General features: G+C 38.9%; 1 protein-coding gene across 2 annotated transcripts in view; it reads left to right on the forward strand.

Moving 5' to 3' along the window:
- Plcb1 (phospholipase C beta 1) overlaps positions 1–14,196 on the forward strand; it is a 695,339-nt gene extending 681,143 nt beyond the window's left edge. For both annotated transcript variants that reach the window (XM_006983966.4, XM_006983965.4), the window contains one exon: positions 10,995–14,196. Coding sequence is in view for 1 of the 2 variants with exons in the window: in XM_006983965.4 (XP_006984027.1) it covers positions 10,995–11,222 (228 nt within the window). In the remaining variant the exon portion in view is untranslated. The remainder of the gene's footprint in view (positions 1–10,994) is intronic.
- Positions 14,197–18,027: the final 3,831 nt, after the last annotated feature.

Consider the following 18,027-nt stretch of genomic DNA (forward strand, 5'->3'; position numbering starts at 1 on the left):
TTGTAGGATGAGTTGCTTCTAGATGTTGAATGGCTAGGATGTGGTTACATATATATAACTTCACACACACACACACACACACACACACACACACACACACACACACACACACACGGCAGGAGTCTTATTTATAGAGCATGGAAAACAACCCTTTCTATACCACAACTATAAAACTTTTGAGAAAAATCATGAAAGCCATTAGGAAATGCTAAAACAAACCCCAGGGTATGGCAGAAAAGCTGTAAGAAAAGCTAAATGATTTTTTTTTTCTCCATGCCTCTGCTTAGGCCACAACTGATAATGTACGACTGGTTAAAACAAATCACATAGCCTCTTCCTATTGAAAGACACAAAAGATACGTCTACACTTTAGATGTGAGAAATTTAGTTACAGGCAAAGGTTATAAATACAGAGATGAGTGAAATGTCATGGCCAGTCAGCCAGTCAGTCCGCCACAGAAGAGAACTGACTAGATCTGGTGCCAGCCTTGCCACCAGTGAGTCCTGTATTCTTAGAAACCACTAACTACTTTGGGCCACAGGTTTGCACTTAGTAAGAGGAAAGGGTTTGGCTGTATAATTGCAAAAGCCCCTTTCCAAGACTTTGAAATCTTGTAGGACTTGACTGTATAATTGCTAACATTCCTCTCCAAGGGCTCTGCAGTAATCTCTAGGTGCCTGTGAGATAATTGCAAAAGAAAATTTGAAAGGCATCTCGAGGCTCAGAAGTCTAAAGTATGGGCTGTGTTAAGAAATAGTAACGTCTGAGGAGGGGTGCGTTCAGAAAGGGAGAGTGAAGAAGAGACGAAGGTGGAGCTAAGTGAAAGGCACCAGAACTTCCTGGTGCTCTTCATCATACAAAGTGCAGATTTCCTCCGTGATGTAAAGAGGAGTGCTCGCCGAAGAGCTACGTCAGGATGTAAAGGCGTGTCAGGGACTCCTGTCATTGACTCGATATCTGGAATAACTTACTGCTTTGCCTACCTTGTCCTTGGCTCCTCCCCTTCCCTCCCTGTGCATTTAGCACCCCTCATGCTGCCCCTTACCCTATATGTTCCAGAGAACACTCTGAAACCAGCCCTAAGTATTACAGACTTCAGAGGCCTACAATGGAGAGAAAGCAGTCTTTCAGAGGGTGTGTGTGTGTGTGTGTGTGTGTGTGTGTGTGTGTGTGTGTGTGTGTGTATACTTATTTATTTACATATTCCTGAAATAATATGGAGGAGGGAGAGAATGTCCAACAGAAGAAAACTGTCTGAAGACCATTGTCTAAACTGGAGTTCTACAAAGTATGACCAGACCAGCAACATCTGCATATTCTGACAGCTGGTCAGAAATGCAGATTTTCACCACCCATCATAGATCCAGTACTGAGCTCAGAGCCTGAACCTTAACAAAGCCCAGTTCCTTTGTTTATGTGTCAACTTTAGAGACACACTCAAGCTTGCCAACAGTGCCTCTTTTTATACAGCATCATCTTTTCTTAATGTGTCTCAACTACAGAGTATGTAGGGCTGACTTGGGATCTATAGCTGATTCTGTATGAACGAAATAGACCAAGGGTTGTACTTTTATATATATAAATTCATATATATAGATTCAAAGCCTAAGAATCAACTATTTATACACACACAGCATACCGTTAGGTGGGGCACCAAAAAGGGAATTTAAGCTAGAGAACTGTCTGCACAGGGAATGTCATTTATCATCTGTTCTACAGAAAAGGGAACACACTGAGGGCTTCCACCCCTGGGTATGATAATGACAAGGGTATTGATAGATCCAATGTGATTCAATTTTTAGCTCTAAACTCCTCAAAAGAGTATTTTCAGGATCACTTTAAGGTCACAATCCAAGCGTCGTTGCCAATCCATACCCCATATCCTGGTCTGTGGCTTCCCCTCAGCCAAGCATCTTTTCTCCATACCTAACCTTTATTGTCTTGAAAAGATTCTTAGTTCTTCCTCACCTATGGCATCAAACCACTCAAAAATATTACTTATTGATAAATGTATCAAAATCAACAATAAACCAGAATCCAGTTAAAAAAGAGAGCCAAGAAGAATCATGACCACGTTGCCTTGGCCGAGTAAGCCATTCAAGAGCTATAACAAGAAGGGATGGGACCACTTAGCAGATAGGGTGTCAGTTGTGTTTGTGTACAAATCCTGTTCTTTCTCTTCTTTTAGAAATAAGATTTAACACTTTTATTACTAAGCAATCACAGTATACCAAACATGGTCTAGTTTAAACCTTTTTAGAGTAGCCAGAAGGTATCAGGATAGAAAATCTTCCTTCTATATTTGAGACAATTGAAGCCAGTGAGACGGCTATGTACGTAAAACCATTCATTGTACAGGTTTAATGACCTAAGTTAAATCCCCAGAACCCAGAGTGGAAGAGAGAGCAGACTCCTGAAAGTTGCTCTCTGACCACACATATACTATCACACACACACACACACACACACACACACACACACACACACACACACACATGCACACACACGCACACACGCACACACACACAGGCTCTAACATAGTAAATAAAATTAAAATTATGTATAAGATAGTTGAAACTCCATTAGATAAAATGTATACATTCGATGTCAATTTGGAGGAAGAATTTTATCTAGATGGTGAATTATTCTCCTTGTGTGACTCTTTGGCAATGAGGTAATTCATGATTTGCTTGTAGGCCCTTTACAATAAGCCCTATTTCTAGTTGATGTTTGCTTATAAGATGAAAGTTAATTAACTTTGTTGTTTACAAGGAATGTAGTTACTTGGGATATTTTGTCAAAAATATGTACTGTGCTCATGCCCCCGATAATCTTAAGTTCATCTTGTGAATTCACTGCATTCTTCTACATTGGCACGAGATGCCCAGTTTCCTTTCTCTTCCTTTCTTTTTAAACCCAAAAGTCTTTTCTTCTTCTAATTTATTTATGCCATGTCTCAAGTATTTCCTACTTTGACCTAGAAATGTATTATCATGACATTGCTCCTTCTTTAGATTTCTGTTGCCAATGGCAACCTTGAATTACAAGGTCCAACATAAGCTGAATGGCACTAGGGATGTCTATGATTCTGAACTTTATTTCATGGTTGCTGGTACCTACTTGTTTATATGGCTCCCTCCTGGGTTGTAAGGGACTCTAGAGTGTCTAAATTTGACGTTTCCCTGCTGAGACATCACAGGTTACAACAACTACTGAACAATTAGTTTCTGTTTAAATTTACTGGCACTGGGCTCCTCATTCACATCAGTAATTTGAATTTGGAAGCTATATTACTTTTTGATCATTGATTCTGATTTCCCTTTTGATTGTTGATTCTGATTTCCAATTCCCTTGGCAAATATTTTTCCTCTGTAGGCCCCATGAATCATTTTAGCTTCTTTGCCCATACCCCTTTTACTAATTCTCATCTCAAGGGTAGAGACCTCTAACCTTACACAGGGCTTCCACCCATCCTGGTAGAACACAGAAGCCTAATCCTGCACAATAGAGACAACTCTGCTACCCAAGGAGCCTCTTGCTGTGGAGGGCTTTTGTTATTTCCATGACTTAGTAATTTTCTTTTCTTATACTCAAACCCACACAAGAAGTTAAGTAAATGTCATTGTTCTATTTTATTTAGTGTTTGGCTGCAAAAGGAATTTCTCACAGACTCAGCCCTATTGATTCAAAGTCTCACGGTAACTTATTCTAAGAAAACTTAAAGGAGAACAAATAAAAAATAGAGTGGTTAAGATACATGATATAGTCTGCTTTTCCGACTTGGCACTTCTGAATGATCCTCAGGTAACTTGACTAACCTCACTCTGTACTTTTCTAAGAATTCATGAGCTTATTCTAAAAATAAGACATGGCCTTTCAAGGCTGCTCAGGCTAAGTCTGAAACTACCCATTCTATTAATGTATTTTCAGAAGGTTCTTCATGTTGTTTTAAATATCCATTTATCCAACCAGTAAAGTTGAAGCCAGAAAACTATATTCCATGCAATAATCATTGATTATATTACACATTCACAGCCCTGTTTTTTCTCCTATGTATTTTTAAAACAGATATTAGATTGGGTTTTCATTTTAGAAAGACATTTTCATGCCAAAAATAAAATAATCATATTACCCTGAGAGTGGGCAATAGAAAAAATAAAAATATTCATGATCCTCATACAGTTTATGTTCTCATGTTTCCTGGCAAAGTAGTTCTATATTTTTAAATTTTTCTCATATTCACAGAAGATGTATACCAATATAGGTGGACTTTGCAGTGATCATAATAGCAGTGTGATGGTTATTTCTGTTTTCAGTTCACTTATTAATTTACACTTTTTGGCTTTATCATATTTTGTTAAGTAGAACCCTTTCACAGAAATACTTGTGTTTTGTTGATTTTTAATTCTTTACAAATTTGTTTTACTATTTTCCTTATCTCTAGCAATAAATTTCAAAATACTTTGTACAAGATAATTAAAATACTATATATACCTATCTCCCAAAGGCAAAAGGATATAATTTTAAGAAGATTAAAAGATTATCAAGAATTGAATTTTAAATACCTAAGGTAGCTACAACTAGGAGGGGGGAAAAAGAGTACACTTACTTAAAAGAGCTGATGAGAACAAACCACCCATCCGTCTGTCTGTCTGTCAAAGGCAACACAACCACAGAAGGAATATAATTATTTCAGGCACACTTTAACAGGGAACTATTCTTAGTTGAATTTATTCTGGGAATAAAAAGAATCCAGCAAAAATTTTGAATGTTATTTTGTTCTTTTAATAAATCATAATATTGAAACTTTCTTCATAGTTGACATAAAGCATGGGGGAAAACATAATAATACTATCAGAAGGCAAAATTTTTACTCTAAGTAAAAAAATGAATGTTAGGAAGAAACTATAATATTATATGTAAAATTGGAGCCAGACACATTGGTGTGCACTTGCCATGCCAGCACTTAGGAAGCTGAAACAGCAGGAAGAACCTGGATTCAAACCTAGCCAGGTAGACACAGTGAGTTCCAAGCCTGCCTGGACTGCATAGCATGGCTCTATCTCAAAAGCAAAAGCAAACAAAGACATTTGAAATACCAGTCTGTACCAATGGCTTTCCAAAATGCATTTCCTTAACATCCAGTGAGGTCACCTGTACTTGGTGACTGAAAGCATCGAACTTTCCTCGGAAAGCAGCTGCTTCCAGATTTGGTGCAGAGAACACACAAGAGTATCTGGGCATCTAACACACACACACACACACACACACACACACACACACACACACACCAGCAATTAAATACTCAAAAATCAAAAGGGACTTTATAACAGACCCCAGAGGCAGCCTGAAAGCCCCTGCACCCCCTGCCCCTGGCCACCAACTGTCACACACCAGTCATTTGAGCTGTGATATAAGCAAAGAGGGAGCTTAAAATTGTTAGAACTGATTTAAATCCAAGGAATAAGTGAAAAAAGAGTTGCTGCAGTTACTTCAGAGACAGACAGGCAGAGAGGGAGAGGGAAGGAGAGAGAGAGAGACAGGGACAGAAACAGAGTGACAGAGACAGACAGAGACAGAGAAAAAAAGATGGGGGAAAATAAGAAAAAGAAGAAAAGTCATGTAACTTTCAAAAATGATTGCTCTCCCAACTTCTCATTCAGAAAGATATTTAATTAAAAGAACAAAACCTTTAACCTTTGTCTTGCCTTTGAGGGCAAACTCTAGTCCAGGTTGAAAGTTGTTGGTACACATTGGTGATTGCTTGTTTTTGAGACAGGGTCTTGCTGTTCATTACAGAGGAATACCAACTAAATATGGCATAGAAATCGGCATCTACCTCCAACAAATAGCAAAGAATTACTGATTAAGTAAAAAAGGTGTGAAGGAAACTTCTAAAAAGATCTAGAATTTGACCTCACAGCAGAACTGCCAATTAAAAGGACAAAAACAGGTCCCGGCAAAATCAAGGTCCAGCAGTTATGAAGTTATCTAGGTATTAAATAACACCACTGATAATAGAACCAGCTGACCTAGGCACCCACAAAGATGTAGTAATAGGAGGTAGAAATAAATACCTCTTGAATATTCTTGCCAAATCAAATATTTATAGATTTCACTTAATGAAATTTAAAGTTAGCTTCTTGTTTTCCAGCGCCAGCTTAAATGACAGTGCAAGCCACTAATCACACAAACTCAGTAAGAAATGTAGAGGAGACTTCTGAAACCTAAGACCGTGATAAATACCTGAAATGGGGAAAAGGAAAAAGACATACAAAGATGACACGTGAACTCTAGAGACTGGTCTAAAAGAAGCTGAAAAGGTTTAGGAAGAGACAACATTTGAAAAATTTGAATAACAATGAATAGTTGTTACTATTTTCCTGAAAGTGATTAATTATGTTATTGTGTAAGAAAATGTCCTTATTTTCAGGTGATGTGTGATATGGTGTTCATGTCTAAAACAGTTTCAAATGATTCAGCAGATATTATAGAGAAAGATAGAAAATGCATGCTTATTAAGAAAGAAAGGTAAGGTAACTAAGATTGGTGACGAAGGTTGACATCGGGGTGTATTTTGTTACCATTGTTCATTTAGTTTTCCTCTACAAACAGTCAACATTATAATGCTTTTAACAGCCTTACTCTTGTGCCAGACTCCCAAAGATAGACTTACCCAATCGAAGGTTATGTGTGTTGTCCTTTGTTGTTGTTGTTGTTGTTTTACTTTGTTTCTTTTGTCAGTTTGTTTTTGTCTTAAGATACTTCTTGGTATTTTTTTAAACACAAATAGGTGCTTTTAACAGAAGATATATGTAAGTAAATGCTGTCCCCTGGGCTTTGGACAATGAGGCCTTAGTACTGTATCCAGATTGATCTTGAACTCATGCCCTGGTGACCCTCTGGCTCACGTCTGGGAATAGCTGAGGCGACAGCACCAGCTTCTGCCACCACACACAGTTAATGCTGTCTGCCTGACACACAAACACGCTGGAGCCTACTAAGTTGACAGCTTCTCATGCAGAATACAGGAAAAACCAGTTTCTTAGGGTCTGCCCAGCTTCACTTCCAGGTCATTTGCAGCACAAAAATCATGGGAAGCAGGAGAAAGGGCTTGCTCTCCAGCTCGATGTGGAATGAGGATGAAGATGACAGCAGAGCAGCCACCTAGGCTTGCCTGCCACCTCAGTCACATCTGAGGAGAGCCGAGACCCCAGGCAATTAGTCATCAGGTTAATGCAGAATCTAAGGCAAGGGAAACTGCCCCAGTGTGGGCTTCAGAGCTCACTCTGTCTTCAACTGTGACACACCAGTAGCTGTCTTCAAACCCCATCACTGTACTTGGACCTACCTGTGAGGATTGGGCACCTGCTACCGCGAGGCTAGCGTCTGAAGGGGCTCCTGAGAGTGGAAGACTCAACCCTGTGTGGACAGACCTGTTTTCCTTCCTACAGATATTATTACTAAATTACTACTCAGCCTTGGAAAATGTTGCTAGACTAACAGATATTATTTTATTTGATTGCTGACAATAAAAAAAAAAAACAAAAAAACAAAACAAAACAAAAAAAACAGAAACCCTCACAGGAAATTTTCAACTTCTGTTTTCTCTTGAAAAACCAGAATATGAAAAGCCTCAGCTAGAAGTGAGTTGCTGGCATGACCTTTAGTTGGCTCCAGTCCCCCCCTCCTACGCCCTCTTACATAGCCTGCTTCCCTCACTCCCCTGACACTCTTGGCCCCTGTAATCAACTGGTCCTTGAGCTGCACTAGCTCCCATTGGATGGGCCTTTCTGGGAATGGCTCCAGAAATTCGCCTGTATACTTTTTATATTTTCTTACAATGAACAGATCATTAGTTTATAAAAAAAGAAAAGGAAAAGTGTCTAAGTTGACATCTAGTAGGAAATACGCTTTTGAAATTAGCGTATTAATAATTGAGTGACTTTTCTAAAGAATAGCTTATATGGCATTTCATCAAAACTGTGAGGCAGTGACCTAGTTTAGAATGCAAAAAAAATATCTGCTTCTACCTCACGATAAAAGGAAAAGTCCAGGATAGTTATGACTTAGCCACAATTAGGTCAACAATTACAAATTGTTAAGCATTATTATTAAAATTAAATTATCAAAATTAAGTCTTCATAGGAATCAAATTACCAAATCTCACTTTTTTTTCTCTTTTAAATGACGATGACGATTATGATGAGTCATTTCTGAAATACCATGGTGTCTTAGACCAACATCTTAAGAAAAGGAATGTCTGCTAGGTCAGGTCTGACGCACCCATACGTGAGGATGCACCCATCAACCCTAAATAAAAATGACCATCTTCTGTGTCACAGCACGGGAGCCCATGCTGTTCTTCCCTTCCTTAGCTCGATAGGAAATGAAACTCAACACATGTGTGCTGAATGGAGGGCTGTGAGCGGATGGCAACAACTGGTGGTAGTATTGGACCAGTCATCAGGGTGGGACGCCATCCCTGCAAACAACTGAGCTGCTACACAAACCATGTTTTGTTTTGGGTTGTTGGAGCAGTGGGGGACAAAAGGACAATTGTCTTCTTGTCTCTGATGCTGCAGTGATTTTTGTGAGCCAGACAAAGAATGTGGGACTGTGTTCATGGCGTCCTTGCTCCGTCATAATCCTATGCATTTGGGGGCTGTGAACACCCCTTTCCACAGGTCCAATAGAGTGCTCTCTCTCTCTCTCTCTCTCTCTCTCTCTCTCTCTCTCTCTCTCTCTCTCTCTCTCTCTCTCTCCCCTCTTGTTCTCCCTCACTCCCTCCATCTCTCCATACACACACACACACACACACACACACACACACACACACACACACACACCTTGTATTTTCTTTGAGAGGAGAGAAAGTTGATTTTGAATACTCAGTCTAAGCCATTTTTTTTTTCAGACTCCATTTGATATATGTTTTGGAGGGAGTCATTGACCAAGATCCAGAATCCATTATCTACCATCCTTCCAGTCCATTGCTTTTTAGAAATCATAACAATTTTGATTTGGAAAAGCAATGCATTGTATATACCGTGAGTGCAACACTCCAGGAAGGCCCGCTCCACACTCTAATCACACAAATCAACAAATAAAATACATAGGGGAGAGCACAAGAAGGGGACTACACAAGGAGCACAAATAGCCCTGTGGCTGTCAGTCTTGATTTACTGAAATGTTCTGTCACAGATTTACTGAAATGTTCTGTATTTCAGAATTTTGGGAGTTTTAGAGTTGCAGAGATGATTACACATAGATACACAGATTAAATAGCTAAGACATGGCAAAAATATCTCTGGCCTAAAAGCAATAGTGAAAGAGTTGAGCTAGTGAATGCTATAAAGTGGCTGGCAATGTCCAGAAAAGAGGTTTAGACCCACCAGGACAGACTTCTCCGTGGAAGGTCCACGAGTCAAAACCCTGGAGGCTTCCCTGGTTGTTACAGATGGAAGATATACAGCCAGGATGTGGCAAAGCAGATCTGGGGGCTTAGGAGAGATGGTAATCAGTGTAACTAACGTGAGCCAGCTGCGTTGGCATCATAGAGAACAGCTGAGAATGCAGAAGCAAGGCCCACCCACACCTCCCGAATGAGAACCAGGGTCAAGCCCCCACACAGTCTGTGCACATTCAAAGGCTGACAAGCACCAGAATCATTTTCAGATTTTTAAGGACTTTCTGGATTTTATTTGAATGTTTTTCTTCTTTAAACCCACCGTGTAGCTCAGGCTAGTCTCATACCCATGGTGATCCTCCTGCCTCATCCTACCTGGTGCCATTAAAAAGGGTTGCCTCAAAGCTAATAAGGACAGCAAAGGAGCATTGTCTTCAGGAGGTCATATGATGTTTTAAATCTGGGGTTTTCTTTGGGTGCAGACAACAGAGACTTCCTAGTAAGCAGTGCTCCCTGCCACAAGCACCCACACTTTACTTCTGTGTAGGAGACGTGCATTTACAACCGCTTTCTCACTAAGACAGCTACATAAGTCTGCATGTGAAGACACACTTCCTTGACATTAAAACGGTCTTCCAATTTTCCAAGGCATAAAACAGATAAAATAGAAGACATTTAAAAGGTAACTGTAACAGTTTAAAAGACAAATCAAATTTGCAGTAAAAAAGGAAATAAGGAAGCAATAAAAAAGAAGTCATAGCAAATGTTAATGTTGTATATGAGGAGTGTTAACTTGAAAAATCCTCACCAGGCTTCTCCTTAAAGGCTCTAATGGGCTTGGGGTATAGGTCAGTGGGAGAGGGTTTGCTTAGCATGTATGAGGTCCTGCAAAAAAAGAAAGAAGGAAGGAAGGAAAGAAAGAAAGAAAGAAAGGAAGGAAGGAAGGAAGGAAGGAAGGAAGGAAGGAAGGAAGGAAGGAAGGAAGGAAGGAAGAAAAAAAAAGAAAGAAAGAAAGAAAGAAAGAAAGAAAGAAAGAAAGAAAGAAAGAAAGAAAGAAAGAAAGAAAGAAAGAAAGAAAGAGGAAAAGAAAATACTAACCAAATAAACAAATTCAAAACACTCAGTCTTAGCTTCCCAATCTCAAACTGAAGCCCTGTCCTTGAAGTTCACTTGAACTCTCTCCGCTGGAGTCACCTCAGACCCTCAGCCCTGTTCATAGTTGACCTTGACAATTCCTGTTGACATTATTCAATCCCTAAATGTAAGAATTTCAATCATTATACACTGCTTCTAAGCCTTTCCAAGTGTATGTGAGTGTGTTTATAGTTGTGTTTGTCTAAAGTCCAAGTCCCCAGGTTCATTACATGAAACATGACCAGGACTCAATTTTCAGCTGTGAACAAATGGTATGTCCTACTAAACTATTTTTCATCTAAATGCAGATGACCAGTGAAAGATATCATAAGTCCATGTATCCTCTCTATGCCCTTCACATGTCTCTGTGAAGGAGTTTCTGTATAGGTGAGTTGAGAAGTATAAATGATCTTTATATTTCAAACCTTTTCCTCTCTTGATGTCTCTCAGCTGCAGATGGAGCTGGAGCAAGAGTACCAAGACAAGTTCAAGAGACTGCCCCTGGAGATTCTGGAGTTTGTACAGGAGGCCATGAAAGGGAAAATCAGTGAAGACAGCAATCACGGGTCTGCCCCTCCCTCCCTGGCCTCAGAGCCTGGAAAGGTGAACCACAAGTCTCCCTCCAGTGAGGAAGTAGAAGGAGAGAACCCAGGAAGAGAGTTTGATACTCCTCTGTGATGTTCCTGCCAGGCCTTCTAGATATGCACGGCTGCTTGAGTTCCATCAGACTCCAATGACAAAGATCACTGCCCAGGGCCATCTTCCTGAGAAGCATCCCTTATCCTGAAATCCACACCAAAGCAAGAGTTCCAGAAGGATCTGTGTGGAAGTCCCATACCCCAGTTCCATGTGTCATGTGGAAACTATTGCCAGACTAGAGAGAAGGATGCATGTATGCAGGATTTTTCTTTTCTTTCCAATAGTAAATTGAAAGCAGGCAGCTCCCAGGCTCCATGGAACTTGTAATGAAGGACAATGTCTTCTTTGAAGAAAACTCAAGCTCATGTCTTCATTTGAAGCCCTGGTGTAAAGTATTTCAAATAGAAATAGTTTGAGAAGTGCATAGCACCATTTAACACTATGGAACATCCCAGTTGACCATTGTTTCCCAAACTGCCCCGCAATTCCATGTTTTCAAGTTAACATGTATATTAAATTGTGTCATCCTTTGCTTTGCAAGCACTGGTGGCTTGCAGTTTGCTAATTTATTTATCACAGAGGCATCTGTATTTGCTATTGACATGGCTTTATTAGATACCATAGTGACTCTTATAAGCTGATTTCTTTTATTAAAAAAAAATAAATAAATCACTTGACTGTATCATTGCCCCGTGAAGCCATTTCCCTATTATCAATGTGGATTGTATATTTGGCTGTATACCTTTGGGTATCTATTGGTTGTTGTCCTAAAATGATCCAACAACTACAACGGGTCTGTTCTGTCGAGTAAGAATTGAGCTGATGTGTATTAATCAGGATTTCAGCTAGACTGAACAGGTTCAAGTGGGTTATTTTGTTGTCAGATATTTTTTGTGGTTCATTTATTTTTACTGTAGAAAGGAAGATAGAATATTTATCGAAATGCACATGTATAATTGATACACATTATCTCCATGTATATATTACATGTATACACCCAGCCATATAAGTGCACACACACATACATACGCATGAGTGTACATGTGTGTTTATTAATTGGCAGTGACCCAAATCTCTTCCATAAGATTTAAAAGCAAGTTCAGGGATACATGGACAGAGAAGAAATGGGTCAACTATATATGTCACGTGGATATTAAATTATATGGAAATGTTAAGAATCAGTTTATGGAGTCATTGATGCAACTTGAGGTAGACTTAGAATTTAGAATATAAATTTGCTAAAAAATTTTGTAGGATCAAAATTGGATTTTAAGTATCAGATTTTGAGGTTGTTTTAATGGTCAGAATATGCAAAAATGCATAGGAAATAGAGTGCAAATATATTACTACTATCTTCTATAAATTTTAACTGATTGATTTCAATTTTATTCTAATAGTAATAAAGCTTTGGTTATATTTTAGTTTGTATACTTACTGCACTTAGTCATGTCTTTTTGAGTTTTTATTTTTATTTTAAGGGGAATAAGAGAAATTATATCATGTTAAAGCTAATATAAATGTTATTAAAAAGTATTAAGAAATAATAATTATATAGAAAAAATATGGTTTAGAGAGTGAGACAACGAACATAAAAACCCAGTAATGACATGCTCATGGCTTCATTTTATTTTAAAGTGAACCTGTCTGGTTATAATTTAGCAAAGCATTTTACAATGCAAAAACCAGTTGTGTCCTGAAATTTGTGTTTCAAGAATTTAGTGTTTTTATGGAAATGATTTTATTTAACTTTAAGCAATAACTAGGATCATAATTAAGTTTTAATCAAAATGAAGTTTTGCTTCGAACACCATGACAGTGTTTGATTAAAAAAAAAAAACATATCTAGTGAGACACAAGGGGGAAATCACATCCCCTTTAGAGATGATTGTATTTTATGTGAAGAATCAGGAGTGTTAATTAGACACTTACTAAAACTTACCTTCCACCGGAGAGAGAGCTTTTGTAAACTGTACTACTTTTGCACTTTGAAGGAAAGGCATTACTCAGAAAGAAGTGAGATTGGTCCAGATGGAATGCTGCATTTTACAAACACAATTATAGACTGTCGAAAATTGGAGAAGAATGAATTGATAACAGCATTCATAACCAAACACAGCGGCGGTTATTACAGAACAATGGATTTCATCGTAGTCCATATAGTGACTGAGGTTGAATAACCTTGACTTTCAAACCCTGTTTTGGTAGTTGGACTTCATTATCTTGGTGATTCTAGTCATTTTACAATGTTTTGTATTTGGTCATTTACTGTAATCACATTTTTATATCTGTACAGTGACACTTTTTGCAGTTGTGGGGTAGTGTGTAACACTGTGCATCTTGCATCTTTGAAACTACTACCGTGATACTATCCATTAATAATATTAATATTACTTGAAAATAGACAAAGGTAAAGAAAAGGGGTCTATATGATGTGCAGTTTTGTGCCTTTCTGTATTTGCCTTGTTCTTTGTTGAATGTGTGAAATTCTGTACTGTGGTTTTTTCCTATAATAGAGAGTAGAGTCATGCATTAATTAGACTGTGTCCCTGACACCTTTAAACTACTGAGAATAATGTGGTTGGGCCGTGTAAATCAGTGTTCAAAGTTCTAATGACATGCCATGTGTTTTGGCTTTTAACATTTCAGTACCACCATACACTAGTTAATACTCCTGTAATAGATAAGCAGTCATTAATTAAGTTCCGAAAGAAAGGGCCATTGCTTGCATCCCTTTGAATTTAATGTTGCCCTTGTGCACTGTGTTAATACTGTTTGTGATGGATTGAACATTGTGACTTTTGCCTTTTAAGAAGAAAAAGAAAGAGAGGGCAAAGTATTTGATGCTCTTAAAATGTATATATTTGGCTTCTTCTTATCTCAAATTATTTAAAATGCATAATTCACATTTTTGTAATCATTCTATGCAATTTTGTGGCATGATGTTTCTTCCACTTGTAATTTTATGTGCTTTCATCACAAATCCAAAGGAAACAATAAAAATTTCTTAACACAGTCCAGTTGGACCTTCTTAGAGTCAGAGCCCACTTTATAGGGAGGACAGTGAGAATAGACATAACACCAGTCATTAGAGCATAATGCCCACCCTACACGATACACCAGTACCCAGGCAGACTAGACTCTGTGGTGCTATGCACAACACAGCTGTCACTGTGGTTGTCCTACCACCTACCTTCCAGGGGTGGCACTGTCTTTGCCACTACCCCCATGACAGAAGTCCTTCTACCTTCCTCTGGCTATCCCTTTCTTCCTTTCTTCTCAACATAAGAAAGGCAAAGCAAATGTTTTTGACAAATTATGGAAAGTAGGAGAACAGACATTGTACTTGCAAGATTTTAATGAAATATGTAGTTTGTAGCATTGGTGAGAAAAGGATTGTACATGTGAGTTCTCTGTCCACATCACAAAAGCACTCCAAATGTAATATCCCAGTTATCTATTGCTGTGCTATAAGTGACTCCAAATGATCTCTTGTCTGTCATAGATTTAGGGTACTGAGTCAGGAACTCAAATAAGGCAGAGTTGAGAATGATCTTCCTCTGTCTACAATGTCTGAATGTCTGGGGAACAGTGGATGCTTTGGGACTTTACTCTAGACATCCATGTATGGATTCATCAGCTGGAAGACTATCTGGGCCTCTCTGGGCTAGAACACCATAGTGCCCTTACTGTAGCCTGGGCTTTCTAACAATGAGGCAGCTGGAATCCAAAGGTAAGCCTTCTGAGACATCAATGGAAGGAATAGTGAACATTATTATGACCAAGCATGAAAGTGACATGTGCTTGTGCACACAGTGTTCATTGGTACTGACATAAGCTCTTTCCCAAATTCACAGTGAGGAACCAATGCAGACACATCTATCACATTGTGGGGCAGAATTTTAGTCATTAAAGAACACATAAGAGTTATAAATACACAGCTGTCTTTAGCTAACACAGTCCGCATAGGCAGTGTGCACCCAGGAGAATTCCTGTCACTCTTATGGCCATTCCAACTCCTTTGTTTTCTTCATCCCTGAAAAAAAAAATTACTCCATTTTCCCAAGACAGAACATTGACATTAATGGTCTGTTTTTGTTGTTGCTGTTTTCTTGTTGTTGTTGTTTGTTGAGGGAGGCTCTCATGTATTCCAGGATGGCCTCAAGCTCACTATGGGAGGGAAAATAGCCTTGACTGTCTCATCACCCTGCCTCCACCTCCCAATTGCTAGGATTATAGGGGTGTGCCACCACACCAGGTGTATGTAGTGCAAGGGAGTCAAACCCAGGGCTTTGTGTATGCTAAGCAAGCACTATCAGCTGAACTACATTTCCACACTCAACATTGTTTTTGGTAGTACCTTCTCCTTTATCCCTTTTCCAACAAATGGCCAACTCAGGTCGGTCAGTTTTGACTCCATGATAACTCATGTTGACTGGCTTTCTGTCATTGTGCCCATACTTGGGTGGAACCACCATCACCTCCCACCTGCCCAAATTCTCATAGTTCCTTGTCAGTCAAGTAACCCTTTCCCTATGCCATAGCTAGACCAGCAATGTCAAAGTCTAAAAGAGATGGAAAGCCTTTAAATGCCCGCAGCTGTCCCCAGGACAAAGACTAGTCTCCCAGTAAGTAAGTGTCTGAGATCTTAAACAAGGTGGTTCCACCAGGTATTCCTTGTTGGTGCAACGCCCTATGCATCTCTCTCTAGCCTCATTCACTGTCTCACTCAGTGGTCTCCCAGTGCTCTTCCCTTGACTTCTTGACTATTCCTTTCTTTCTTTTTCCCTTAAGTGCCTCTTTCAAGCAGGTGCCATACCTCACAAGTCAATTCTTCCACTCCCCACAATGTGCTCAGTGGACTGATTATATTTGTGGTGAGTAAATTCATTTGTTCTTCTAGCTTTACCTAAAAGATGGAAGAAAAGCCAACAACTCTAATACAACTCTAAATAATGAATGCCAGCCACTCAAAGCTCAATGGTCTGGCACTTCCTGGGTCAGCAATGTATGAAGGTACAACCAACAACAAAGACTGAAATTTGTGTTGCATGTGTGTCCCTGTTTAGTTTCTTGCCAGCGAGCAAAACCAGTGTCAATTCCATGGTGTCTCTGAGTCAAGGGACCAACCCCCAAACACAGAATATGGAAAGTGGTCAGTCTCTGATTGTTAGGTTCTGAGACTAAATGATGGTGGAATAAAATGATGCTCATTTTGGCTCTCAGGGATACCAGCCAGTCTCTTTGTCTCAAGAAAAACTTCAGGAGCTCTGCCCCCCACCACTTTTTCTTTTCTTTCCCTCTTTTATTGAAAATAGATTGTTTTCTCACTTAACATATCCTGATTATGGTTTCTCCTCCCTCTACTTCTCCCAGTTCCTCCCAATCTCCCTTCCCATTCAGATCCACTCCCTTTCTGTCTCCTAATAGAAAAGAACAGACTTCTAAGAGATAAAAATAATAAAATGTAACAAAATAAAGCATAATAAAAGAAACTATAACATCAAAATTGCACAAGACCAACCAAACAGAAGAAAAAGAGCCCAAGGGAAGGCACAAGAATCAGAGACCCTAGCCGGGCGGTGGTGGCGCACACCTTTAATCCCAGCACTCGGGAGGTAGAGCCAGGAGGATCTCTGTGAGTTCGAGGCCAGCCTGGGCTACCAAGTGAGCTCCAGGAAAGGCGCAAAGCTACACAGAGAAACCCTGTCTCGAAAAACAAAAAAAACAAAAAAAAAAAAAAAAAAAAAAAAAAAAAAGAATCAGAGACCCACTTGTTCTCACACTCAAAAATTCCATAAAAACACATACCGTATTTGTCGTACTGGGCCTGAAATACCTCACATAGGGTGGTTTTTTCTAGTCCCATTTATTTGCCTGAAATTTCATTTTTTAAACTGCTGATTAATAATGAATTGTGTAAATGTACCACTTTCTTTACCCATACTTCTGTTGAGGAACATCTAGGTTGTTTCTAGTTTCTGGTTACTATGAATACAGCAGTAATGAATATCATTGAGCAAGTAAGTACCTTTGTTGTAGGATAAAGTATCCTTTAGGTATATGCCAAAGGGTGGTATAGCTGGATCTTGAGGTAGATCAATTGCCATCTTCCCGAGGAACCACCACAATGATTTCCATAATGGCCATACAAGTTTGTACTTCCACCAGCTTGTCTCTATTCTCCATTTTCACCAACATGAGCTGTAACTTGTTGAATTGATCAAACCAATTCTGATGGGTGTAAGATGAAATCTCAAAGTAGTTTTGATTTGCATTTCCCTGATGAATAAGAATGTTGAACATTTCTTTAAGTGTTCTTTGACCATTTTAGTTTCCTCATTTGAGAATTCTCTTCCTAAATCTGTACCCCATTTCTTTCTTAATTCAGTTGTTTGTTTTCTTGCTACCTAGTTTTTTGAGTTATATATTTTGAATATAAGTCCTTTATTAGATGTGGAGTTGGTATAAAAAATCTTTTCCATACTGTAGATAGCTGGTTTGTCTGAACAACAGTGTCCTTTGCCATGAAATTTTTCGCTTTCATGAGGTCCCACTTATTAATTATTGATCTTAGTGCCTTCACAAATGTGTTCTGTTCAGAAACTCTTTTCCCATGCCAGTGATTTCAAGGCTGTTCCCCACTTTCTCTTCTGTCAGGTTCAGTGTGTCTGGTTTTATTTTGAGGTCTTTGTTCCATTTGGAGTTGAGTTTTGTACAGAGTGATAAGTATGAATCTACTTGGATTCTTCTACATGTAGCCATCTAGTTTGACCAACATCATTTGTTGAAGATGCTGTCTTTTTCCAAATGTGTATTTCTAGCTTCTTTATAGGAAAAAACAAAA

This window comes from Peromyscus maniculatus, chromosome 4, assembly GCF_049852395.1.
Source record: "Peromyscus maniculatus bairdii isolate BWxNUB_F1_BW_parent chromosome 4, HU_Pman_BW_mat_3.1, whole genome shotgun sequence".
NCBI lineage: Eukaryota > Metazoa > Chordata > Mammalia > Rodentia > Cricetidae > Peromyscus > Peromyscus maniculatus.